The 27,692-nt window shown below is 47.9% G+C and overlaps 1 protein-coding gene and 1 long non-coding RNA gene across 3 annotated transcripts in view; one reads left to right on the forward strand and one right to left on the reverse strand.

Moving 5' to 3' along the window:
- The window catches only part of LOC309849408, a 33,056-nt gene extending 11,729 nt beyond the window's left edge, over positions 1–21,327 (reverse strand). The window contains exon 1 of the long non-coding RNA XR_014303690.1: positions 21,067–21,327. This is a non-coding gene — a long non-coding RNA (uncharacterized lncRNA). The remainder of the gene's footprint in view (positions 1–21,066) is intronic.
- Positions 19,576–24,304, forward strand: IL10 (interleukin 10). 2 transcript variants are annotated; one of them, XM_082701921.1, is made up of 5 exons: positions 19,576–19,907; positions 20,734–20,793; positions 21,061–21,213; positions 22,419–22,484; positions 23,514–24,304. In XM_082701921.1, exons 1-5 carry the CDS (start codon positions 19,617–19,619, stop codon positions 23,604–23,606), a joined length of 663 nt encoding a protein of 220 aa, XP_082558047.1. In that variant the 5' UTR covers positions 19,576–19,616; the 3' UTR covers positions 23,607–24,304. The 2 variants fall into 2 exon arrangements, with proteins under 2 accessions (XP_082558047.1, XP_082558048.1); XM_082701922.1 differs by lacking the exon at positions 19,576–19,907 and adding an exon at positions 20,379–20,389.
- Positions 24,305–27,692: the final 3,388 nt, after the last annotated feature.

Genomic DNA, 27,692 nt, shown 5'->3' on the forward strand with positions numbered 1-27,692 from the left:
AACTGAAGTAGCAGGAGGAGGCTTCCCCGGGCGCGTTGTGGGAGGACATAGAGGGCGCCACCACATGGCAATCAGTGAATGTATGGGAGACAGGAAGGCTGGAGGAGAGGTTTGGGGAGCGGGAACAGGACATTGGCACATTTGAGGGGACAGACCATTGAACGAAACTGGAATGAAATAAACCACCATCTGTTGAGTCCCTACTGTATGCCACCTGCTGTGCCAGGCACTTTCCATCTGTTACCTCATTTTGTCTTCCCAACAAAAGTGGTAGTGTCTTCATTTCCATTTTGCAGATACGGAAACTGAGGCATTTCTATGAATTTAGACTTGACCTGGTGGTCCATGAGAAGTCTGTGCCAGTGGCCAAATTTGGGAGCAGCTTGATGGTAATGATGACAGAGTTAAGACTGGCTTGACCGTGGTCCCCAGAGCATTGGAAAACATGTCTGCCTATCTATCACCTAAAGTTTAAGAAGAGACATGACCCTGAAGCCCTCTAGATGGCTTTGGGACACTGAGTGATGATCTCAAACCTGGGGCTTCACCCTCATGACTCAGGTGCACTAAAATTAGCATCTGCCCCAAGGGCCTTTACCTATACCTGGTGTCAGCTATATCCTATTCTCCTTCCCCTGGTGCTCAGCTTCTCCGCCTTGTCAACAAGCATGTTCCTCCCTGGCCCGGCCACTGGATGAGGTAATTAATCATCACTAACTGTTAATGAGGCCAACGAGGTGTTACCATCACAGTCACCAAACTGCGGCTATGACTAACTGACTAGTGTCAAAGATTCAGAAAGCATCGATAATTATTAACATTATTTTTTCCAGTCTTCATGGTTTTCTCATTTTTGAGGTTCCAGGTGTGAGCTGGAGGGTGAAAGGAAGACCCAACCTTTCCCAGAACTGAAAAGACGCACCATTTTGTTCAGCCTCCCACTGGGCTGAGGTGGGTGAGGGGAATGCCTGCTGGGGTCCTATCTGACTCTCCCAGGAGCACCTTGTCGAAGGTCAGCGTCACTGAGCAATCTGGGGGCTGGGGTGAGTCAGGCCACATGGGGGAATTGGAAGCGTTGTACTCAACCGTGGCCGCCCAGGCGTACAGTCGGGGAATCCCTCAAAGGAACCGTGGACCCGTGCTGACCAAATCCGGCCTGAAGGAAAACCCTGTCTTGCTACATGACTCCTGATTCATGGCTTTCCCCTCCTGGAACTTGGCTCACGTGCTGCCTCTGAAGCAGCCACCACCAGCTGCCTCACGTTGTTTTAAAAATAGCCACCCCCGACTCCCCCACCCCCCAAATTCCTCAGGCAGCAAACTCCACCTGACATGGAGACTCTGAACAATTTGCTGAATTATCAGCAAATATGAAAGTCATGCGCAGGAGGCAACCCCAGGATCTCCCCAGTTGATTTTCCGAGGCTTGCCTGAGTCTTCTATAAACACTACCCCAAGATGCTTCCAATCACCTGGCAATTGGTCCTGAACGCCGTTCATTCCACTGTTGATAGAATGCAAACCATTCCCAACAGAGGGACAGGAAAGGGGAGAAGAGAACGGACATTTCCCGGGTACCACCTGGTGAACTTAAAGACTCCATCTCAGCTCATCTTCACACAACCCTGTAAACGGATCATTATGACTCTGACTGGAAGAGGCTCTGTGGCTTGTTTGGCCAAGGCCACTCTGCAGAAGTTGGCAGAACTGGAATTCGGACGGAAACTCCTTTGATTCCAAAGCCCATGGTTTTCCTGATGCGCTGCTGGCTGCTCTGTAACTCTATTAAGGGACAACAGAGCGTGTGGCCTCCACGGTCACACTGCTCAGGTTCAAATCCTGCTTCTGTTACTTAACAGGCTCTGTGAGGTTGGATTGGGCATATCACCTCTCCAGCACTCAGATCCCCCCCCCACCCGTAAGATGGGCTGATGGAGGTACCGCCATCAATGACACAGACCTATATAGCAGGATTACTGTAAATATTAAAGGAATTAATACTTGGCACACCACTTAGAACAGTGCTTAATACATCCCAACCGTTAGCCCTTGTTCTGTTTCTATTGTTTATAGAATACATGATGTTTATAGAATACATGTCCTGAAAACAGCTCTTAAAAAGGGAAGGAACATGAATGGGCTGAACCCCAAAGGGGCAACCAGGGCAATCATGTCTTGTCATTACTCATTTTCTCCTAGGGTGACCCTGCCTGAGAGCATAAACCACTACTCACTCAATGTAGTGCTTCATGTGATGGGGAGGGGGTTGGGATTGGGGAAGGAGAAGATGGCATGGGGAATTCAGACCTGCCCCCAGCCTCAGGAATACCCAGTTATGTTTATCCAGGAAGCGGGTAGGCGGTTGGCACGCTTATATAGAATTTCCAGGGTGGATTTTTTCTGCTCCTCCCCAGGCTCCTCAACAGCTTAGGACAAAGAGAAGACACCTCAGACTCAGGACTTAGATGTCACAGATACTGCCAGGATGGGGTAATTTCAGAGAAGAGGACATCTGCCTGTCACTGGCACTATTCATCCTTCAGCTTGGGAAGGCCAAGGTGAGGTGATCAACCCAACCAGCCTGGGAAGACCCAGGACCTGCCCCCTCGGGCTCACCCGCCCACCCTCGAATGCACGCATGCCCACGGCAACAGGAGGGAGGCAGCAATGCTCTGGTTTACCTAGACACTCGATCTGCAACACTACAGTGAAAAGTAGAGAAGTTTTCTTGAGAAGATGTGAAATTGCAGTTATGACCTACTTTTTAGTACTCCGTCGGCCGGTTACCTTTAAGAAAACAGTTGGCTGTTTTCCAGGGGGTGGGGAAGCACCTGGCTGTTGGTGAAGGACACCACACTGAGGCTTTAGAAGCCCAACAGCTGATGACAGGGTCCTGGAGGGCTGACCCTGGGGGACAAGAAGAGATAGGGCTGGGCACAGTATGCAGAGAGCCAAACTCAAATCCTGGGGACCGTCTGGGCTCAGCCAGGAGCAAGGCCTCTGGGAATTTTCCTGGCCTTGCCCTCATAATGAACAAATTGTGTTCACTGACTAGTTCTATCTAGTCCTATAGCCATCCCAGGAACGACGTCCTTCCCAAAGAGGAAGTGGAAGAGGTTACTCTGGCCCTCTGATTGGAATCTGATTATTAGTGGCAGTGACAGGCATTGTTCATCCTTCATGGGGTGCTCAGCAGATGAGATGGTAAATCTGACTAGCCCTGGGAAAGCCCTACTCTCCACAAACGTATCATACATGAGCCCCACAGGAGAGAACAATGCCACAAGAAGGACTGAGGAAGACACCAAATGTCATCCTACACTTTCTGGAATTCATTCTAAGAAAAACTCCTATAAAATCCAAGATCTTGCTTTGTGTCCTGCCTGCTTTCCCTTCACGCTACAGGAACCTGGTGCAGGGAATTCTGGGGATGGCAAAACCCTTAGTCCCTATCTGCCCCTGCTTCTGCCCCCAGCTGGTCTGGTCATGGCGGGAAGAGAAGGGAGGGGGAGTGAGGAGATGAGGTGTCAGAGGCCAGGGATGAGCTCGTAAACCCCCAGACACCTGCCAGAGGCCTAAACCTGCGTCAGAGTCTGCAGAATCAAAAGGAAAGAAAGCAAGTGTGCCACAAGCAAATCATAGTAGCCAGAGTGGAAAATGTCGCTCTGACACACGCCGTTGGCTCTGGGGAAAATTCTGCCAATGAACCATATTGAGACTCAGTGTTGTTTATCTTCTATGGTTGCCAACCTTAGGGGGTGGGGGTTTCTCCTCTTTTTCTATCTGGGAAGTGGTGGGTATTTTTCTCTCACTGTGATGCCCTTAGGAAGGCGACAGAGAGGAAAAGGGGCTCAGGATCCGCAGTGATGGGATCTCAGAGGTCTCGGGGTTTTCTTCTGGGATCCTGAAAGGACAGGGAAAAGGACCACACCCTTGCAGTGTCGTTTTTTTCATTGAGATGTAACTGACATTTAACATTACATTCATTTTGGCCAATTTTTAACATTTTAAAAATTATCAAAGCCACATTGTTCATCTCAGTATGGCAATAAGAGAAAAGAAATGAACGGATTAGCGGGAGACCAAAGTTCTAACTCCAACTCCGTCACTCAGGCAAATTCTTTAATGGCTCTGGACTTCAATATCCTCATGGGTAAAAAGAGAGAATGAATATGGAAGTTACCTGAAAAATGTGGGATTAACTTTAAAAAAAAAACTCCCAAATCCCTCCCAACTCCAGGACCTGTAAGCACTTGGAGTCCCTCTTAACCCCCACATCTTTTGGTTACCAGACTGTGGGCAAGTTGGCTAACCTCTCTCCGTTCAGTTTCTTCATCTGCAAAACCACACCAAGGTGGGCCCTGCCCACCTCCCCGGGGTGGCTGGGAGAACCAAATGACACAGTGCATGTAAGTAAGTCGCTCAAGACCCACAGAAACTATTCCTGTAATTTCTCTCTATCAGAGCAAATGGGAATGGAAGGAGGTTTTGACTCTCTGGAATTGTAGGTGCTCCCTGAAGCTAGCAGCAGGCTTAGAGGAAAGCAGGACAGGGTTTTTATTGAAGAAAATGTTCTGACTGCCAAGATCATCAGACGTGAGGACCCTTTACTGAAAGGCTTCAGGACACAGCTTGACGCCAGACCGTCTCCTCATGTCTGGAAAGCAAGGACTCAAATCAGATGATGACTCCAACTTCTCTTTTAGGTCTCCATGGAAGAGCTAGACCGGGAAGACAGCTGCACGGATGACAGCCCTCCGGACTTAAACTGGACCATTTCCGATCTCTAAAGGCTTCCTCGAATCTGGGGGTGGCTTCTTGGAAGATGCTTCTAGAGCGTTAGTGCATAGCAGTGAGCTCCCAAGCAGTGGATTGGGAGGATGGGCAGAATTCTGAGTGAACGCAGTGTAGAAGGAATATACAGGAGTCATTCAGTAGTTTCCAAGAAGGAGAGTGAGAAAAAAGGGATGGCTACTTTGAGAAAAGCCTTGTTTTTATAGGAAGTTCCATGCCATAGTTTCTCGAAAGGTCTAAGTTTGGGGGCGTCCAATGGGGTCCATAATAAGATATCAAAGGGGTGGCTGGGTGACTCAGTCCGTTGTGGGTCTGACTTCAGCTCAGCTCGTGATCTCAGGGTCCTGGGATCAAGCCCCCCATCGGGCTCCCTGCTCAGAGGGCAGTCTGCCTCTCCCTCTGCCCCTCCCCACTGTTCATGCTCTCCCTTTCTCAAATAAATAAATAAAATCTTTTTTTAAAAAAAAGAAGAAAAAAGAAATTAAAGAGTGGTCAAGGTAAACCACTAAGCCAGACAGCAGTTGGATGTGGGCACCTGCAGAGGTCTGGGGGGCTCAGCCTTGGGTCAGACCGTGTCAAGCCCATGGCACACAGCAGACACACATCACCTAGAAACAGACAGATAGCAGGAGCTATTCCTAGAAGAGCTGCCGAGTGACAGGCCCGTGCACACACAAGCGCATGCTCCCACTCACACCAGATCTGATTGCTTAAGCTTGCCATCTCTGGATTGAGAGGATGAATAATAGATCTGCAGACCAGTGTGTTTCCCCAGACATGTCACAGGAAGGAAGGTCTGCAGGCTCCCTGTGAACCCTGGGCAGAGGGGGATTTCAGAAGGAAGCTTTCTGAAAAGCTCAGATCCCCATGGCTGTGATGTTGTTGGTAGGAAGGAAAGTGAGGACTGACGGACCACACTGCAGAGAGCGGTGGGAAAGATGAGCCTAGGGAAAACCTGCGTACCTTGGGGGTTTGTGGCATGGCAAGGCACGAGAAATTCCTAGAGCTTCCTCCTGCTGCTGGTTCTGGGAAAAGCCACCAAGGCCTTCCTCCTTGAGTCAAGGATAAGACCACAATGGAACTCCTTCATGTCGCGAACTACTTTGTGGCCTTCATGTGTTTCAACCTCTCTGTAAGCCTCTTTGATCCTCTGCGAAGGAGGAAAAACACGGAGGAGTCTTCCCCATTTCACAGCGACAGAAACCCAGGCTCGCTGAAGTCGGAGGGCATCTCCACAGCCACACCGAGGAAAGACAAAACTACCGCGGTCTCCTTCTCAGGTCTTCGCGGTCAGAGAATCTTCAACTCCCGTTAGCCAAAAAGAGCAAAATATTCCCACTGGGATACATTGTGTCTCCTCCATCCCCGGCACACGTGGAACATGGGCCCAGGTTCCGAGAATAAAATACACACGTACACACAGAGACAACATGTGCGTGTATACACACACGTGAACAAACACAGGAAAGACGCTTCACAGCTCCAGGCAGTGCACACCAAGGATGGCCACGCACACTCACAGGGTTGTTTTTTTTTTTAAAGCAAGAGAGTTCAGTGGGATGAGATTGGTAAAGAAAGGCTCACAGAGAAGGCGGCACGGCAGGACTCTGCTGGATGGAAGGGGACATTGTTCGGGGGGCGGCAGGCGGGGACGGGGATTGGTCCGGCCACTGTGGGTCCCTAAAGCCATGAGGTAAGGAGGCAAAGGAGTTGTGAGAGAACAGGGTATCAGGGTGTCTTCTGACCACAGGTTGAGAGCCCTCTTGCTTGGGCCGGAGACCTTGGGCAGAAAATCTTTGGGCCAGAAGGCTGCAAAGACATTTGGGACTATGAATGGGGAGCTCAGATGGCTGGATTCCGTTCTGAGCGTTCCAAACGACTTAAGGAATGCATTCTGTTCTCTGGCAGGCCGGGGTTGAAGGGAATGATGTGTGTAAAGAGTTAACTCGGGGGACGCCTGGGTGGCTCAGTTGGTTAAGCAGCTGCCTTCGGCTCAGGTCATGATCCCAGCATCCTGGGATCGAGTCCCACATTGGGCTCCTTGCTCCGCAGGGAGCCTGCTTCTCCCTCTGACTCTGCCTTCCACTCTGTCTGCTTGTGCTTGCTCTCTCTTTGACAAATAAATAAATAAAATCTTTAAAAAAAAAAAAAAAAGAGTTAACTCGGTTGTTTTTAGAACCGTAATGTCAGTAAATCTTCTGGTGGCCTTTAGCTTGGCTGGAGGGGAAGTACAGGAGACCAAGGGTGGGGTCGATGTGAAGCACCCCTCACACCATTTCTGCAACCCCAGACCTCAGCTGCATTACCCCAGCGCCTCAACCCCAACTTTCCTGCCACGGTGGCCTCTACAGAACAATCTCTGGCTCTGTGTGGTCTCCTACGAGCACCCCAGGCCCTCCTCCTCATCCCCACTTTACTCAGAAGCCCTCTGACTTTACTTGAAATGAAACAGAAGCCCCAGCTGCGGTTATAGTGACCAGAAGCTCCCATGTCCTACTCCCCACCATCATCTACCCCCACCCCCGCCTAGGGGCCCTGCCCCTTTCATCCCTGGCACTCCCCCCACCCCTGACCCTACCCCCACCCCTGCAGGAAGGGCTTGTTGAGGATACTAGCTCTTCCTCCCCTTGCATCACCCTTTGGATGTTCAAAGTCATTTCAGGAGGCCCCAAAGGGAAAGGGAAATTGTGGTGGCATCGACAGTCATAGCTGTGCTGACATTAGTGGCCATGGTGGTTGTTGGAACGGTGGCATCGTGACAGAGCCCGCATCCTGGAGGCAGTGCATGGTCAGGTGAGCGTCATCAAGTAGCTCTATGTGCCAGCACCATGACAAGCATTTGTCCCATTTTCCTCGCACATCCAGGAGATGGCTGTTCTTTTGACAGATATGATAGGGCTTCCTTGGTGGGAGCAACTGTAGGGTTCTGGATGCCGATGACAGAGCTATAATGACAACAGTCAGCCAGTGACATCCCACTGAGGGTGTCCTGTTACCCCTCTCCTTCCCCATCCCCAGGCCCAAGCCCCAGCAGCACCGTGCCCCCTCCCCCACAGAGGATCCTCACAGCTCCCTGGTCAGGTTCATGTTTGTTCACTGCCCTGCGTGTAGCTTTCAGCTTCTCTACAGATGTTTCAGTCACTTTTGTGGAACCTGGAACAAAATCTTTGGAGACACTCACTGTGTAAGTGTGGCTTTGATGTAGCCTACAACACAACTGGGTTATTCCATATAAATAAGACCCACTTCGGTTCAGGTTTTTGGGAGCTGGAGTCCTATACAATTTACAAAAGATAGTTTCTTTTTTTACTTGAAGTGTAATTGACATACAAGAGTATATTAGTTTCATGCTCACCACACAAGGCATCAACATTTGTATATGCTGAGAAATGGTCACCACAATAAATCTCATTCCCATGTGTAACCATAAAGGTTAATACAATATTATTGACCGTATGCCCCATGCCGTGCGTTATGTATATATTTGACTTATTTATTTTATAACTGGAAGTTTGTACATTTTCACCCCCTTCACCTGTTTCACCTGCCTCCCCATCCCCCATCACTGGCAACCACCAGTCTGTTCTCTGTATCTACAAGCTTGGGTCTCGTGGGGGGGGGGGGTTGTTTTTGTTTGTATTCCACGTATAAGTGAGATGGTAAGGGTCTATCTCTGACTTCTTTCACTTGGCATAATGTCCTCAAGATCCATCCGTGTTGTCACAAATGGTGAGATTTCATCTTTTAAAGCCCAAATGTATATTTTCTTCATCCGTTCATCCATTCATCAATGGACACTGAACACTTGGGTTGTTTCCTTATCTTGGCTATTTAATGCCTCAGTGAATGTCAGGATGCAGATATCTTTTCAAGTCAGTTCCATTTTCTTCAGATAAATACCCAGAAACAGAATTGCTGGATCATATGCTAGTCCTATTTTTAGTTTTTTGAGGAACCTCCATACTGTTCTGCAGAGTAGCTGCGCCAGTTTGCATTCCCACCAACAGGGCAGGGCGTTTCTTTTCCTCCACATTCTTGCCAACACTTGTTATATCTTGTCTTTTTGATACTAGCTATTCTGACAGGTGTTGAGGTACGAGCTCATGGTGGTCCTGATTTGCATTTCCTTGACAATGAGTGATGTGGAGTATCTTTTCATGTGCTCCCTTTCCATGAAAGGAGGATTCCATTCTCTTGCACTTGACCAGCTTTAGGCAACATTCAAAATAGACAAAATAATCTCAGGACACCTTCTATCACACTGTACTCCCTCTCGCTAGGACCTCTCTCTGGGAGGTGTCTGTCCACTTTCCCCTCTGAGAGGACCCTCATTTGGCATCCCAGTCCTCTATTGAAACCCCTGACTTCTGCCTTGCTTGACCAAGAGCTCCCAGATGACCTGTTCACCTTCCTCCCTGTTCCCAGATCACCAGCCCCTCCAGCCCTACAAAGAACTCAGCCTCTGGATCAGCACACCTAAGAGGTTCTTGCCTTCTTCTTATTATTATTCTTTTTTTTTTTTTAATAGCTTCTTCCCTGCTTCTCTAAATCTGATCCACCCCCTTGCTTTTTCTCCTTTTCCCTGTGGGATACCGCCAAGGGGCTAAAGGACTCCACTCATTGCTTCAAAGCCTGTGGCAGATGGCACCCCCAGGGCTGAAGCAGCACTCTGACAGGCTTCACTGTGCTCGGCCAGGGGCATCCAGCACTGCATGGTCACATCCATCAAGAAGGTCTGTTACCTGAGACTCATGGCAAGAGCCAATGAACACTTCCCCCCACTCCCAGCCATGGCCCGCCTCACAGCAGATACCAGAATGACACAGACATTTTACTGCAAGGTGCAAATAATTTCTTGAGAACATGAAAGCCCTCTTGAAAGAGATGTGAAGAGATCTCTAGGGCTTTCCAGTAATATTCTTTCCTCCCAGAGACAGTCAATGTGAAAATCCACTTCCTGAAGGTGATCACCTCCCTCCCACGCCCCCGCCGCCCCCTACCGCCCCAGGCCTCGCTCTTGAGGAAAAGGCAGCATCACGTCCTCCCCGCCAAGCGGAGGCCCCTCTGCTTTCCACTGCTCTCAGCAGCCCTGACTCACAATGAAACTGCAACCTCAAGAACGCTGGGGGCCAGGATTGCGAGAAGGAAATACAGGTGAACACACGCAAAAGCTGCCCGAGAAGATTTTGTTTCTCTTACAGAGCGTTGCTTCCATGCCTGGGTAGAAGCTATGAACCGGAAGAAGGGGCCTGGCATCCAGCGGACCTAGTGGATGTGGCAGCGAGGCATCAGAAGTCCATGTTGCCAACAAGTTCCTGTCAGGAAGGACACGGAGGGGCGGGAGGAGTACCCTCAATTCTCGGATGTTAGGTTTGGAAAACACCTTAGAGAAACAACTCTGTCAGGGTCCCACTTATCGATGCAAGGGATGAAAAAGGACGGGTCTAGGATGTCACGGTGGAGGACCAGGATGGAGGCGGTTCTCCTGGACACTGGAGCCAGAGCTCTCTTCACTGGGCTTGACATTTCTGTACTGTCCTCAGAACACGAAGGTGGAGAATCTGTCCTGTTCGGAGGCATCCGGTCCACAAAGAGAGGTACCACGCTCTAGCCGCCGAGCATCCCCATAGAAAAACACCAACCACCACAACCCGGAAGACCCGCGGCGAGTTAGACGCTGGAAACTCTCGAAGCGCTTGCGCACATACACCATTCCCTTCAGTCCTACCAGCCCCTACAGTGCCGGCCTCCTGAGTCCCTATAGACACTGCCGCACAGGGAAGCGCAGCCACCTGCCTGAGGGCACACCCATATGGGACAGAGATGGGAGGCAAATTTTGTCTGACTCTAAGACCCACACTAAACCAACCACACTGTACTGCAGAAAAACAGCCCGCAGGCAGGGCGCGTCATGTGGTTTGCAGTAACCCACCGCTTGGACCCACGGGTGGGGGGCGTGGCAAGGGGGGGTGTTCTGCTTCCAAAGATCCAGACTTTGCTGTCAGAAGAGATACATGACAGCATATACCTTGTAGGAGAGGCGTGGGTGCGCAATCCCCAGCCATCCCCGGAATCTTGAAATGTATCAATTACTTGATCCCAATTTATATCCAATTCCCTGCTTGAGACTCCTGACATTACTCCTCCAAACAGTCTGAGATCACCCCATAGCCAAGGCACGAACAAATTCTCCTTAATTTTATGAAAGAACAATATTTTTTCAAAGTACTGATAAATTGCAAAAGCATTGATACATTGAAAGTATCAGAACCTTGTGGGACTTCCTTAAATACATTTTCTGTTTAGTGATATGTTATTTAGGACTATTTTTGAAGGTTGAGGCATCTTAGGGCCTTGTGAGTTCTTAGTCTAGCTCCATAAAAAAAAAAAAAAAAAAAAAAAAAAAAAAAAAATTCTGCTTCTGCTCATTCTACAAAGAGTCTCCCACAGTCAGGACAGCTAGGGATCAAGTTTTAATTTGAACCCACCATGTCTGACCCAGTTCCTAAAAGGGTGCCCACCTTGCCAAAGTGATTGCTAAACTAGGCAGATCAGTGAGAGCGCACTGACTGTGTGTGCCACTAAGTTTGCAGGGAGTGAAGAGAGAGTGGAGAACAAATTGTATTGTTTTGATTGGATAAATCCTGGCCATCAGACTGGAAAACATCTGTCGTTATTTTCAGGTTGTTCTGAAAACTGAGAAAGCACAAGCTAACCAAAGAGAAAGCAGAGAGAGCAAGAAAGAGAGAAAAGAATTAAAAGTGGAAATGGAAAGTGGAACCCCACATAAGGCTGCAGTGAATTCCCTCTACTAGCCTTGTGCCCCCTGACCGCACCCAGCCCCTATGACCTGGTCCGACGCCCAGGGCCCCCTTGGAAAAGGGGATTTACGGTAATCGGTAGAGCACTGCAAATCAGCCCCAAAACTCCCATGGGTTCTGACTTGAAACCACAAACACTGCGTGTGAAGCCTTTCAGCTTCCATGACATACAGTGATGCTCGCAGAAGCAGAGCTGCTGTGCTGAAGGACCATGCTGGCTATTTGGAAACTCTGAATAAGGAAGAAAGCCGTGAAGCTGTGGGCTTCTCCCTTCTCCATCCAGGCCCCTGTCCTGCTGGTATCTTCCCCACGCCTTCCTCTGAGACCAATCTTTGACCACCCTTTTCCCATTCATCCTCACTCAGAGATATTTGTTAAACACTCAAGCCAGTGGTTCTGAAAGGGTGCTCCAAGGACTCCTGAGCGGTCCTCCTCTTTCCAACTATACATCTATGGGAGGCTGGATTTTCTTCATACACTTCAAACTAAACAACAGATTGTAATAGATTCAATGTAGAAACAGATATAAGAATATGAGCTCTTCTATTAAACTGGATATTTGAAAAGATTTGGTATAAATGTCAAACAAGGACACTCTGCTCACCAAATGTGTTCTGATTTGGAAAAGGGAGTTATTTCTCACAAAAAGATGTTAACATGTGATTTTTGTTGTTACTTTAAAAGTCATACAGAGATCTTTTTAATATCTCAGTTTTCATTACTAATACAATAAAGATTAATGGATGGAATTCACCTAAGTAAAAGCTGTTTAGGACCTTCAACCATTTTGAAGAATGTAAAGGGGTTCTGAATGCAAACAGCTTGAGAACAGCTGACTTAGGGGACCTAGAGCACTCTCTTACTCCCTTCCGGAAAGAGTTTATGACCTAAGACTTCATGTAAATGACCCAGTCACAGCAGAAGTGGCATGAAACTGAGATGAAGGAAGCATTTGGCTCTCCACACATGTAATACAGATGTGCATCTAAAGAATACACGGAAATATGTGGAGTGTGGTTGAGGATTTAGAGTCGGGGAATGTTTTGGAGATAAAAATCAGAATAGGAAAGATGAAGGGAAATACTCAGTTCTCTGCTCTCTTGAATCAGGATTCTGCAGAAAGATGGTGCTTGAGGGTTCCTTGGTCAGAGGACATGCCAAACTATGCCTTTTAATACTACTGCAGTCATGTCTCTGAGATAAAATACAGTAAAAACCCCCTTCTGTCTGCAGATATTCTAAAGCTTTAAGTATTTCCCTAGGACAAAAATATCTAACCAACCCTTACCCCCATCGCCACTTCCCAAACACAGAGCCACATACCTCACAAGTACACTATAGATTCACAATTGTTTTATAAATGGAAACTTCCACAACTTTCAACTCCTCACCATTGCAATTCCACACACTGCTCACATCTTAGCGCCCTCTAGTTGTTGGTGCCGGTCATAAGAATTCAGAGTGCTTTAATACTCCTCTGAGTCAAGGAATTAGGTGTTGATTTGAGAAGAATAACGCAAAGAAAATAGACTTCAGATTACATCTTTGCCATTAACTATTTCTTGTGCCTGGGAAAATCAGTTTCTCCTCTGGGCCTCAGTTTGTCCAACTATAAAATGAGAGGTAAGGATTACATAACAGTTAAGTTCTCTCTTCTCCTGATACCCTATGACAGAGGATATTTTAAACACTCCAAGAACCATGAGGGACTTGGTTCGCACTTCCTTGAAGAGTGTTGACTGACACTGAGATTGATTAAAAAAAAAAAAAAAGTTAAATGGGAACAGGCATATAGTTTGTGAGGGGTGCTCTTTCCCCAGGTGAATTCATTCTCTACTTTCCATGGGATGGAAGACAAATGCAGCCAGTTATAGCCACAAAAAGTTTAGGAAGCACATACTCAGTCACTCGGTCAACAAATATTTAGCCAGGACCTTGGATGTGCCCAGAATCGTGCTAAGTATTAGGCAAACAATGATGATCAAAACCAGAGAGGGCCCTGCCCTGTGGAGGACAGTCTAATGGCAAGCCTGGAGCTCAATCAAATGGCCACAAAGCCACATGTATAATTATAATCGGGCACAAGTACTATAAAAGAAAAGAGCAAAGTGTCGTGAGAAGATATACCCGGAAGATCCAACTGGGAATAAGGAAAAGCTCATTTGAGAAAGTAACATCTGAGCTGAGAACTGAAGGATGATGAGAAGGGGAAGAACAATCCAGAAAGTGGAAACTACATGTGCAAAGGCCCTGTAGTAAGAGAGAAAGCATGGATTATTTGAAAACAAAAAAATGAAAAGAGGAAAGCCAATGAGGCTGGGGGCAGAGGGAAGTGGGGAGTGCAGAAAGTGGAGACAGAAGAGGGGTCAGATGAGCAAGGAGTTGTGGACAGTGTGAAGGATAGGGGTCTTTATTTACCAAGAAAGAAAGTGGGAAACCATAGGCGGGCTCAAACAGGAGAACCGTGATCAGATTGTTGTTTGCAAATAATCACGCAGCCTGCAAAGTGCAGAACAGTTTGGAAAATAGATATTAGAATATCAATTAGGCCTTAATTTTAGAGCCCAGGAGAGATGAGATGGTAGTTTGAATCAGACAGTTGTTGCTGATGGTGATGGAATTGGAGAAAAGTAAGTAGATTAGGAAGATGTTTGCAAAGAAAAATCAGGAGCACCCCGGGGATGCCTGAGTGGCTCAGCCAGTTAAGGGTCTGCCTTCAGCTCAAATCACGATCCCGGAGCCTCGGGATGGAGCCCGGGATCAAGCCCATGCTGGACTCCCTGCTCAGTGAGGAGTCTGCTTCGCCCTCTTCCTCTGCTTCTCCCCCAGCGTATGCTCTCTCTCTCTCTCTCTCACTCACTCTGTCAAATAAATATAATCTTTCAAAAAATGAAGAAGAAAGAAAAGTCAGGAGCACCCAGTAATAGATGGGTCATGGTTGGCAAGGGAGAGGGAGGAACCAGAAAGTTATTTTCAGGTTTCTGTCTTATATGTTGGTTAGATGGTCACATCATTTACTGCATTGGGGAACACTAGGTGAAGGTGAGACCAGAGAATGGAGATGACTTCAGCCTCCTCTACAAAACCAACTGCATAAACTGGAGGCCCAGTACAAAATGAAAATGTGGGGCCACTTGTTTAACAATTACTAAGCATCTCAAGGCCAGAACAGCTGAGCAAGAGCCCTTCAAAGTGTGGGACCCTGTGCGACTACACAGCCTTTCCACACCAGGACTGATCATAACAACGCTAGTACTCTATTAACCACACTAGTTGTTCTAGAGAGTCATGCAGACAGCAGAAACAGCTGTGTCCTCTGGGTGGCAAAGGCTCCAACACCTGGTGTGTCCTGGCCTGTGTGGATGCTCAATTTCTCATGTGAGAAATCACAGATCACAGTGTCTGTCCCCTAAGGAAAATCCAAATTGCTTGATTTGGTGCCCCAGTTGCACAAAGGGGAATTCCACATTGGCTGTCCAAAGATCAGCCCTTCCGCTGTGGTTTGCAGCGTCTGCCGGCCACGATCCTAGGACGGGCGCCCAATCCAGTTTGCATAACCCTGGCTTGATTTGCCCCAGGGGTGGCCCCTCCTTGGGCTCTTTGAAACTTCTGATCCACCTGGCCCATATTTTGAAGCAGTTCAGCCACAACGCCAAAGTCAGAGAAGCCCAGAGGCAGACAGGGCCCTAGAGCCCTGTGCCCACCCAGCCGCACTTGGGATTGTGCTGCCAGACCCCATGCGGCTGACCAGGCCTGTTGCGGCATAGCGGCTGAGGAAGCTTCTGTCCAAGATGCTAAGGAAGGTTATTCAAGGGAATACTAGAAATTTCAAGCTGGGGAAAACATTGTAGATACTTGATGTCCCAAGTAAGAAGAAATGAAACTCCTGTTATCAGCCCTAAAATAACAACTTGCTAATGAGTGAGCAGAAGCCCAACCCCAAGGGAATTCTCCATCAGGACTGTAATTCCCCTGGCTCAGTTGGGCGCCATTCCACCTTTTCTACCTGTATCACTGACCTGCCTGCTCCCTCCTGAGAGGTCCTTGTTGCCAGGCAAGGTAGCCGAACCCTGAGTGCAGCAAGCCCCCATTCCTTAGCCTTCCATTTGCAGTTCCAGTGGAGCCCCACAGGACTGTTCCTCCCTCTTGGGTCTGAACTGTGGATCTGGGCAATGACACCAGGAAGATTGCCATTTTGCTGAGCATGAGGGTAGTTGGAAGTTTCCTAATGAGTTCTTAGGCCCTTAGATTGGACCCTCAAAATGTATTTACACAGCACACACAAACTGTCTCTCTCTCACTCTCTCTCTCTCTCTCTCTCTCTCTCTCACACACACACACACACACACACACAACTGGCAGTGTTTATCTGCCTGGACCCCTCTGCATCTAAAGTAGCAAAACTCACGGAGGGGAGCTTTCTGGAAAGATTGTTAAGATCTCCTGGATTGACATGTCTTTGGAATTTGCCCGAGTCCCTTCTCCCTGGCATCTTGCAACAACGGAGAAGAAAACAGGAAGGCAAGAAAAAGCAGGTTCTAGATGACACGAGTGCTCTGCTTGACATGAGCCTCGGGCTGCCTGTCTCTGACTTCATGGTTAGCGAAAGCAAAAAATATAATCCTTTTCTTTTTTAAGGTATGATTAATCAGATTTTTTTTATTTGCTGCTGAATATAGAAATTTAGGAATATTCTGCAGCAGGGGTGGAAAGGAGGAGGTATTTCCTCTCCCACAACATTCCTCTGATTCCCCAGAGAGTCCTTACTGGAATAAGTCATTTAGGTTGAATGTAATGATAATTTCTTAGACCCTGCTATGCATCTGAACTTGAGGGAAAATTGGGCTCAGGCAATTTGCCTTCATGGAGCTCACAGTGATCAGTGGCATTTGAATCCTCTTGAAATCCGCAGAACCAAACGGCACCCAGACTGACACTCGATCGTCCATGGATACCCACTCTCTCACTTCCTCCCCTACAAGGGCTCTTCCCTTGTACAAAAACCCAAACTCAAACTTCCTATAACGTGCAGACTATTGACATTTATGTCTCAGATGGGACTATGAGTTTGAGACTTTTCTCAATGGATCGTAATGACTTTTCAAATGAACTTGAGAAATAAAACGATGCCTACTTTTCTTATTCTTGTTTTGTCAATATAATAGCAGATGCTCCTAACTTTTCCCAAAATCGTCATCCCTGTCTTCTTCTATCAGCTTGATGTCAATCCTATATGTTGACAGGAAAGATAGTGGTATCCCCTTTTGTTACTTAAGGAGTTCCATCAGAAAATTTGCTATGATTATCTTTGATCCTTTAGATTCTGAAATTTTGAAATGAGAGAGGACAGTGATTTCAAATCAGTAGGGGAAAAGATCAGTTATTCAACAAATGGCTTGAGGTAATTGCCTACATGTTCCAAAACACAGAAGTCAGAGTCCATACCTAACCCTACCTAATGGCTTATGGATTAAAGAAAGAAATGGCTTTTGCCCACCTCCTTTCTCCCTGCCATCTTGCACACGTGTCTATGTGTACGAGTATTTGTGCGTTTATGCACAGATCTCAAATTATAAGAAGAAAGTGTGAAAGATGCTGGTCTGCCTTCCTAGGTTGCTTCCCTATCCTTCTGAGTGCCTGCCTGTGCCCAGACCAGCCTCCTTCAGGTTACGTCCTCCAGCCCTGGTACATGCTCATCATGTACTCTGCTATGCCCATCCCAGCATGAAAAGAGAAAGCTGGATAGCTGGCACCTTCTTCCACGGACCAAACTCTGTGCTTGGCACCAGGTACATGAAGGATAAGAAAATAACATCCTACTTCAGGGGCTCCAGCGGACAGGGGGAGGCAAGTTGTGTCCATAGATGACAACAATATCAGATTGTGGGTTTGGTAGTGGAGGCAAGTACAGGGCATGATGGCAGAGAAAGACAGGGGTCTGTGCTGCCTGGTCAGGGAGAAGGACCCAGAACCTTGCCTGTGGTTTGATACCTCTGGCCTGACTCTTTCATGTGGAGTCTGTACCCAGAAAACCCAACTCAGATAGGCGATCAGCTTTATGAGCTAAAGCAAGCACAGCCCAGGAAACCCAGGAGACAAGGGGGAAAGAGAAGGGTAGAAGGAATGGAAACTTCAGCTCTTTTCTCTGCTTCCTGGCAGCAAAATCCAGTCCTTCCAAGCCCGGGGTAAATCAGCAAGAGCAAATATTTCTGCCTTAGCTCCACTCTTGTTTCTAAAAGATTCTTTTCTTCCTTCATGATCCTTAGGTTTTTGCATGACACTCCCCAAAGTACTGGAAGGGGAGGCCACAGTCCCCCAATCCTGACCCACAAAGTACACCCACAGGTTGGGGCTGTGCCCTGTCATTTCTTGCCCCCACTCCCCCCAGACTCACTCCAGACCATCCAGGCCCCAGTATGTCTGCCCCATTTGCACTGGCACAGTGACCTTCTCCAATGGGGCAGGCTTAGGACCTAGGGCCATCTAAGGTATCCCAGTGCTGATGCGGGAGGACAACAAAATAACAGAAACACTAGAGATAATCCTATATCTGGGTCCACTTGATACTTCCTCAAGCCCCTCCCAGGTGAAGCCCAAAGGACCCTGGCGGGCAAGAGGGCAGGACTGTTGCCCTCTTGGGACAGATAAACTGTAGACAAAGGGAGGTCAAGTGACTTTCCCTGGGTTTAAAGACTGACAGAGCCAGGACAGAGACCAGGTCACTGCTTTTCCTAGTTACTGTCTTCACTGGGGAGGTAGGAAAAGCCGCTATAGAAGGAGAAGGTCAAGGCACATCAAGGGACCCCCAGGGACTTTCCAGATATCTGAAGAGGTGATTTCACTCCCCCTGTCCTCTCCTTATTGGAAGTAGAGCACTATCTGGTTCCCGGACCCACCCACATTCAAACACACACACATCCATGTGTGCAAGTCCAAGAATACTGGCTAAGACTTCTTCGGAAGGAAGGAAGGGTCAGGTAAGAGAAAAGAAAGGAGCCTTCTGTCCAGCCTTCATGGAATTCTGCTTTAATTTCCTTGTTATTTCTATTTCCTTCATACCCCATCTTTCAAGCACAAGTGTCCAACCACAGAAGTTCACAACTTAAAGAAATCATAAAGACTCTGCAATCCAACCTTACCATTCCACACACTTGGGACAGCATGGACAAGATGGACTAAGGAGCATGACCGTGGTGTCCGGTAGGCCTCGGTGAAAAGTCTGACTCTCTCAGAGAAAGAGTCAGGTGGGCAGGTGGGCAGGTGACGTAAAGTTTACTCGCTATAAAATAGAGGTGATAAGGGTCACAGGGACGGGCAGGTGCCGAGCTATCAAAAGTGTGGATTACTCTTGCTAACTTCCCCCAAGTACTGGGACAGCTGAGGAGGTAAAGACATAGCTGCGAGAGTTGAAGCGATCTCAGGGCTGGAGAAGGAGCCTGGGAGCACGTCTTGTGTCCTTGCTTGTCCTGCAAGAAGCTGACCTCTGCATGAGGACATCTTGGAACATAAGATGAAAGAGCCGGAGGGATCTCTGGGCTAAATAGCCCACCCTGGGTTCTTATTTGAGGAAGGCTCTGAGGCTCTCCACAATTCAGCAAGGGAAAGCCTTGGGTGTTGAACCCAGGTTGGGGAGGGGATCCGATTATTTCTCAACTCCAGTGCATTCTGGAATGGCCAATTTGTCCACGTCACTGTGACCTAGGAACACGCGAATGGAACCCACAACTGTGGGCCCCTGTGCACAGAACAGCTGTTCACCCAGGAAACCAACATGTTTTTTTTTTAAAAGCTGGAAAGTTATTTTAAAACAAAGAGAGGTAGCTCATCCTAAAATAGCTGTAATGCAAAAGTTCATTGTTCAACAATCCCTTTTGCTTACAATGCAAAAAATTAACAACTTTTAGAAGTTCAACTAATGCAAAGTTGGAGAGGTCTAGGGGAAGGGAGGGGCTTTAATCAGAAGAAAACGTTTGCCAGGAAATCTGTGACTCTGTGGCTTTTATGAATGGGGAGGCCTCACCGCACCCACATATAAAAGGGGGACCAGTAGGTGAAGGTCTACACACCAGGGGCTTGCTCTTGCAACACCAAACCACAAGACCGGCTCTTGGAAGACAGAGCTTCACCATGCCCAGCCCAGCACTGCTGTGTTGTCTGGTCCTGCTGGCCGGGGTAGGAGCCAGCCGCCACCAGAGTGCCCTGTCTGAGGACAACTGCACCCACTTCCCAGCCAGCCTGCCCCACATGCTCCGAGAGCTCCGAGCAGCCTTCGGCAGGGTGAAGACTTTCTTTGTGAGTATGATGCCTTCCTGTCCTTCCTTGCTGGGATTGCCTCCACTAGGCATGGTGCTAGAGCTCTAAGAACCCTCCTCCTTCTTGTTCGCCTCCATCCCTAGCATCCATCTCCCTCAAACAAAAATTCTTTAAGAGTCCCAGGTCAAACCAGAGGTTCAGTGAGTTCACCTAAGCCCAGGGACGCAGCAAAGGTGCAGAAAAAGCCACCTTACAGGTCACTGCACTAGGAATCCTATGCTTAGCAACTTTTAATGAAGATTCCACCAGAGCTCAGTAGGCTGGTAGAAATTCCAAAGGGTCTGACTGAAGATGAAGATGTGTTCCTATCCCCTGTTGCAGGGAAACATAAGTGGCTTCAGCAGAGCAGGCTTCTGGAACCTGGAAGCCTGCTGGCTGGGGGAGGCGCCATGCAGGGGTGGAGGAAGCCTGCTTTAGGAGATGGTTCCCATTCCAGACAGCTTTCAGAACTGCAGCTGGAGGTCCGCAGCAGGGAGAAAGAAAAGCAAGGACCCCTGAAGAGTGGGTGGGCATGGGTGGACCCTTCGAACCTGATTCATGTCTGCAAAAAGGAAACCAGGACCGGGTCAAGCTTCTGCCATGGCTTCAAAGCCTTGCAGAATTTTTTAAAAATCACTTGATCCTGAGGAAAAGGACCTGATTGAACTGAGGGTCCCAGCACTACTGAATGTCCTGTTTTGCAATTCTCCTTTCTGTTTTGGGTCCAGGCTGTTCTGATTAAAAGTCAGAAGCTCTATAAATAAGAGGGCATCAGAAAGACATTTCCTCAAACGTCAGGTTCATTCTCCTTTTGTTCTTCTTGCAGCAAATGAAGGACAAGCTGGGCAGCATATTGTTGACTGGGTCCTTGCTGGAGGACTTTAAGGTGAGAGCCCAAGGGGGTGTGTGGGAGGAGAGGGTGCAGCGTGACTCAGAGAAGAGTGGCCGCTGGGACCAGGGTCTGCTTCCTTTGCTTTGAAAAGGAGAAGTGGAAAGATCTTAGCTCAGCACATAGCCAAAGGGCTGTCCTGGGGTGGGGGAGGGGGAGGTGGCTGGTTAAGAAAGGTCCCTGGGGACAAAGCTGTCCTCTCAAGCTAGGGCAGCAGCTGTTCCTCCCAGTCACCGCCCCTCCCCCTCCCGCCCCTGCCCTTAGGGTTACCTGGGTTGCCAAGCCCTGTCGGAGATGATCCAGTTTTACTTGGAGGAGGTGATGCCCCAGGCCGAGAACCACGACCCAGAAGTCAAGGAGCACGTGAACTCGCTGGGGGAAAAGCTGAAGACCCTGCGGCTGAGGCTGCGGCGCTGTGTGAGTACAGCCGTCCTTCCTGAAACCCACGCACACCCAGAGGGACAGACAGACTGGCAGGAGCGCTCTCGGGAAGGCGCTCGAGTTCCATCTCGTGCTCATTTCTCTCTGAGCAAGGAGTGGGGGAGGCTGCTGGCATTTACATGTTTGCGAACAGCTTTCCTGTTATTTGTGAGTCATTTGTGGGTTATTAACTACTCCCGTCTCTCTTTATGAAAGGGGCCCAGAGCTTCCGTCTGGGCTCCCTCGTCCCTTTGGACCTAGACCCCGGGGCCCAGCAAAACGGGCCAGGAGATAGGGTCCCTCGGAGAAGAAACCCCCTTACCTCTTATCCTCTACCTTTTGAAAGCAGAGCTCTGACGTGGGGCCCAACGGACTGACAGGACTTCCCTAAGCACTTTGGAAGGGCTCCAGGGAGCTACTCGCCCCCAAGCTAGTGTCTCTAAATAATTCCCCAGGATAAAAATGTTCTCCAACCGAAATGAGCCCCTCGCCGCGCGTTTCCTCTGTTTTGTCGCCGAGGGTCGGGGAGTCAGTCAGTTGGTCTCTATCTGTAGGATAGGACTAGGCAAAGGTTTCAGTACACGGCTGAGACTGTGTCTCTACTCCTCGGGGACTTAGAAATGGTCCCTGTGGCTGGAACTGAAGATGAGGGACAGGACAGGGAGGCAGGGAAGAACAGAACGGCTGGCTCAGCACGTGTCAGCACTGTGGCGTCCAGAGAGGAAGCGCCAAGCTCCTCTGGGTTTTCATGCAAGCTTTGCAAATGTCTCCGGGTGGCTCCTGGAGAAGCACTTTTTTTTTTTTTTCTAAAGATTTTATTTATTTATTTGACAGAGAGAGATCACAAGTAGGCAGAGAGGCAGGCAGAGGGAGAGGAGGAAGCAGGCTCCCTGCTGAGCAGAGAGCCGGATGCGGGCCTCTATCCCAAGACCCTGAGATCATGACCTGAGCCGAAAGCAGCGGCTTAACCCACTGAGCCACCTAGGCACCCCCTGGAGAAGCAATTTTCATTCCCCAGGACTGTTTCTCCTCTGTCTAGTGGGCCAGGGGGAGGTGGAGCTCCGTTCTCCCAATGGAGCTACAGGGCTTAGGTATCCAAGATGAGTCTGGCCGCTTCTTCATGCTACCGGCTCATCCCCCAAGTGCTGTGGACACAGGAGCTGGGAGCCAGGAGCACTAACACTTTCTCTTTCCCTCCACAGCATCGATTTCTGCCCTGTGAGAATAAGAGCAAGGCGGTGGAGCAGGTGAAAAGCGCCTTCAGTAAGGTACGTGGACGGTGGCAGAAGGGGCTTGGAGACCGTGACCTCTACCCGCTCCCCAAGCTGGCAGGTGCTAAGCAGGCCCCGTCCTTCTCTTGAAGGGGGTGTGGGAACCCAACAGATGGTGTGACCTCCTCAGCCAGTGGGGAGCTGCTGTCTTGATTATATTTGTTTTCTGTGAAGTGTCTTCGGGGGTTTCTAAATGACTGTTCCCCGCCTTTGCAGGCCTGTGGGTTGAGCCAGTCAGCCGGCCTGTGAATGCAGTGAGCTAGATGCTGGGGAGAGTGACAAAGGAAACAGAAAGTAGCTTGTTGGGAATCTAGACTAAAGCCACACGTGCAGGAAGCCAACACGTGAACGTGCACACACAAACACACCCAGGGGTTCAGCCGGAACTCCCCAAAGCTCTGAGTAGGAAATTCTCGTTAATCTCGAGTCGGTCCTATACTCCCTTTCCAGCTGCCGCTCACACCTGCCAAGGTGCCTCACAATGTCAACTCTCAGATCACATGGGGTTTCGCACTTCAGCTGTCCGTGAACTCCTCAACCCCACTTCCCAGAAGCCATGTGGTCTCTGTCCTCTTTGTGGGAGGGTTCCAGTCTCGGGGGACATAAGCCCCCTGACCGTAGGCCAGAGGAGCAGAGCAGGACCTATTCAATCCATTGGTGGGAGGACATAAGCTTTATAAAAGGGGTCCCTTTTCTCCTCTTACCAACTTGCTTTCGAAACGGTTCCTCTAATGTCTTCTCTCCAGATTCTGAATAAGAGTCATGTGAGTGCATGACTTTTAAAATTGTTAAGGCATCATTTTGTAGACTCTTCCTCTTGCTACTTGCCAGCCGGGCTTTAGACCCATGTGTAGCCTTTCCCAAGGCCCCGGGCATGCCCTCAGCATCCTAGGGTCTGTCCTTCACCTCCCGACCCAAGAGAGCAAGTGTGGCACCTGGGCCCCAAAGTCATACCCATCTAAGCCGGGGACCCATTTACTCACACAGATGGGGCTTTCACTAAACATTTCTTATCTTTCTACACAGCTCCAAGAGAGAGGTGTCTACAAAGCCATGAGTGAGTTTGACATCTTCATCAACTACATAGAAGCCTACATGACCATGAGGATGAAGATCTGAAAATATCCAGGATGAGGACTCTTCTTAACTCTAGGACATAAGTTGGAGATCTGAAAATCCCATCCGAGATGTAGGAGAGCTGAACAACTCCTTGGAGAACCCTGTCGTATTTATTACCTCTGATACCTCAAATCCCATTATATTTATTTACTGAGCTTCTCTGTGAACTATTTAGAAAGAAGCCCAATATTGTAATCTTTTTCAATATTTATTTTTTTTTACCTGTGTGTAAGCTGTTTCCATAGGGTGATACCCTGTGGTATTTGAGTATTTTAAGAGAAACTGTAAGTTATATAAGGAAAAAAATATTTCTTGGGGAGACTACTGAAGCTTCCGTTTCAAGCTGACCATACTGGATAGCTGTTGAGCTATTTCCCTGACCTCCGTATAATTTCTCTTGTCCCTGGGCCTGGGGCACCTAGAGTGCCCTAAAGACTCTTACCCTCTTAGGAAGAGAAACTAGGGAGGCCCTTTGATAATTAATATTCCAGTGGCTCAGAGGAATTCCCTTGACCTCATTCCCCAACCACTTCATTCTTGAAAGCTGTGGCCTGCTTGTTATTTATAACAACCTAAAGTTGGTTCTAATAGAACTCAGTTTTAACTAGAAGCCATTCAATTCCTCCGGGAATGTTACATTGTTTGTCTGTTTTCATAGCAGATTTTAATTTTTAATAAATAAAGAATCATTAAAATCATATTATGGTGTCAGTTGACTTCTGTTTGACTAAAAATTACTCCCTCAGGGATGCCTGGGTGGCTCAGTCAGTTAAGCGTCTGCCTTCAGCTCGGCGCATGATGCCAGGGTCTGGGGTTCGAGTCCCACATCAGGCTCTTTGCTCAGCACAGAACCTGTTTCTTCCTCTGCCCCTCCCCCTGCTCATGTGCTCTCTCTCTCTCTCTCTCTCTCTCTAACAAATAAATAAAATCTTTAATAAATAAAAAAATAAAATAAAGTAATTCCTTCAATATTTTCAAGATAGGAGGGAGTAGATAAATGAATTCTGCATTCCAGAGAAAACAAGCCAGCTACCTTCTTTCAAAGAAGTAAGTTCCAAATTTGATCAGGAAAAAAACCTATTTTCCCTTCAAAAGCCAATAGCAAAAACTGCCATGATCTTCCTATAAACTCTGTCCTTTAAGAAATTATCCTTAAGCTCTTGAAGAGAATGCTGATTTTCAAGACTAAGGACAAGATTCTATAGATACCAAAACTGGAAAGATAGGCAGATGATTTTTTAGGTGTTTTTTGTCTTTGTTTTCTTGTGTGTGGGGGAGAGGGGGGGATGTTATTTGTTTGCTTGTTTTGTTCTGTATCGCTTGGTTTTGTTTCTTCAAGCCCCAAAGGTCTGGGTGAATACTAATCTATCTGGGTTGTCATGAAAATTCAGATAAAGAGCTAACATGACTCCTGGCACTAAGAGATGACCCCCACACATACATTTGGTTGTTACTGATCTGCAAAACCTACCAAATCCTCCTTGAGTTGAGATTAGAGGCCCACCCAAAAGAGTGGAATTTAAGCAGATCAGCCCACTTGATAGACTACCCAAGGATTCTAAGCACGGCCATCCCTTCTGTTCCCTCCTTCAGCCACCGACGAATGTGAGATTGGCTTCTGATTGCGGTCTGTTGGGAGGGGCATGGTGGCGGGGGAAGCCCTACTCAAAGCCCCGTGACTTGGAGAAGAGAGAGAGAAACAATAGTCTGAGTAAACACTGATCACCCTCACAGTCTGCCCAGGCAGTCCTGGTCTGGGGGAGGATAGGGGCTAACTGGCTGTGGTCAGTTTTTCAGTAAGACCTGACTCACTTCAGTTAAAGTAACCATAGGAAGGAAGTGGGAAGCTTCAAAGTTGAAATTCTGAGATGAAAGGTTAAGGTTAAGAATGGAGGCTAACAGAAAACCAAGAGAGAGGAGAGAGGCTCTCTACACCAGGGCTGTCTGTCTACACTGAACTGGAGAAGCTGTGAGGTTTAGGCAGTCAGGGCTCTCTGGTGGGCAAGGTGCACCAACTTAAGGTTGAGGCTGGCACCTCATGTGAGGGAAGTGGGCATCTGAAACCAAGACACAGCAACTCACCTAGAGAAGCCACACAGCTGGTGAGATGTTGACAACAGTCACAATTACTCGAGCACTTAGTTTGAGCCAGTCAGGGCTGGTTATGTGTGTATCAGGCATGCCGTGTGGGATTATTATTGTGATCTCCTGTGAGAGGAAACAGGTGCTCAGACATGCTGGTATGGCCTGGCCACAGGGGTTGTATGGAGAATGGAGAACTGAAAAAAGTATAAAATGTCTTTCCCTTTGTATTAATTACCTATTGATGTCTTTATTTATATATATATTTTTTTAATTTTTTATTTTTTATAAACATATATTTTTATCCCCAGGGGTACAGGTCTGTGAATTGCCAGGTTTACACACTTCACAGCACTCACCAAAGCACATACCCTCCCCAATGTCCATAACCCCACCCCCTTTCTCCCGACCCCCCTCCCCCCAGCAACCCTCAGTTTGTTTTATGAGATTAAGAGTCACTTATGAGGAAGTGGTGATGCAACATGGGGGCTTAAGTGGGTAGGAGAAGAATAAATAAAACAAGATGGGATTGGGAGGGAGATCTATTGATGTCTTTAAAATTTAGCAGCTGGATACTGAGCTTAAAACAACACACGTATTTGTCTTTTCTTGTTGGTTGGGGATCTGAGAGAGAAAACTAGGGGTTCTGGTTCAGGATCTCTGAGGAGGTTGTGGGCAAAATGACAGCCAAGTCATCTGACGCCTGTTTGTGGTTGAACAAATCCCATCCAAGATGGCACGTTTACATGGTTGTTGGCAGGTGGTCTTTGTTCCTTGCTACATGGGCCTTCCTCTAGGTCTTCTTGAATATCTTCACTGCACAGTGGCTGTCTTCCCCAGAGCCAGTGATATGAGAGACAGCAAGGAGGAAGTCACAGTGTCTTTTCGACCTAATCTCAGAAATCTCACACCACACTTCTGGCACATTCTCTTTGTTAGAAGTGAGTTGGTGAGTATAGCCCATATTGAAGGGGAGATAAATTAGAGTTCACCTTTTGAAGGGAGGAGTCTCAAAGAATTTGTGGACACGTTTCAAAAAAAAAAAATTTGTGGACAATTTCTAAATTCAAAGAATTTAGAAAAAAATAGCTCACGTGTGCTTGAATGGCACATCAGGCTCCTGGGTGGATGGCGGTAAGGAGATGAGGCAGGTAAGCATCAGGGTGCATGGAGAGGCCATCATGATGGACACTACCCTCTTCCAGTCCTCTCCCCTGTGGACTCAGTCTAATATATTTAGCTCTATGAGCCTCAGTTTCTCGTCTGGAAAACTAGCAGAAACTTTTTTCCCAGGTGTTATCTACTGAATATTTGTTCCCTCAAAATTCATATGTTGAAGTCCTAACCCTTACTGTGATGATATTTGGAGATGGGGCCTTTGGGAGGAAATTCGGGTTGGATGAAGTCATGAGTGTGGGGCCATCATGATAGGATTAGTGCCTTTATAAGAAGAGACACCAAAGAGCACGCTCTCTCTCTCTTTTTTCCACATGTGCACAATAAAAAGATCTTATTGAACACATGCAGAAAGATGGCAGTTGTTACAAGCCAAGAGAAGAGGCCTCAGGATGAAACCTACCATGTTGGCACCTTAAATCTTGGACTTCCAGCCTCCAGAACTATGAGAAATAATTTTTTAAAGATTTTATTTATTCATTTGATAGACAGAGATTACAAGTAGGCAGAGAGGAAGGCAGAGAGAGAGGAAGGGAAGCAGGCTCCCTGCTGAGCAGAGAGTCCGATGTGGGGCTTGAGCCCAGGACTCTGGGATCATGACCTGAGCCAAAGGCAGAGGCTTTAACCCACTGAGCCACCCAGGTGCCCCTAAATTTCTTTTTTTAAGCCATACAATTTATGGTATTTTGTCATGGCAGCCTGAGCTTACTAACAGGCCAGACTTGATATAAGGGTCCGATAGAATGTCAGGTATGAAGGTACCTATGTGTTTTGGATTGGAAATATAGAGACGAGGTTTAGATGGAATGGACTGACTGATTGATTGAC

Source organism: Mustela nivalis (assembly GCF_964662115.1).
Source record: "Mustela nivalis genome assembly, chromosome: 16".
Classification (NCBI taxonomy): domain Eukaryota; kingdom Metazoa; phylum Chordata; class Mammalia; order Carnivora; family Mustelidae; genus Mustela; species Mustela nivalis.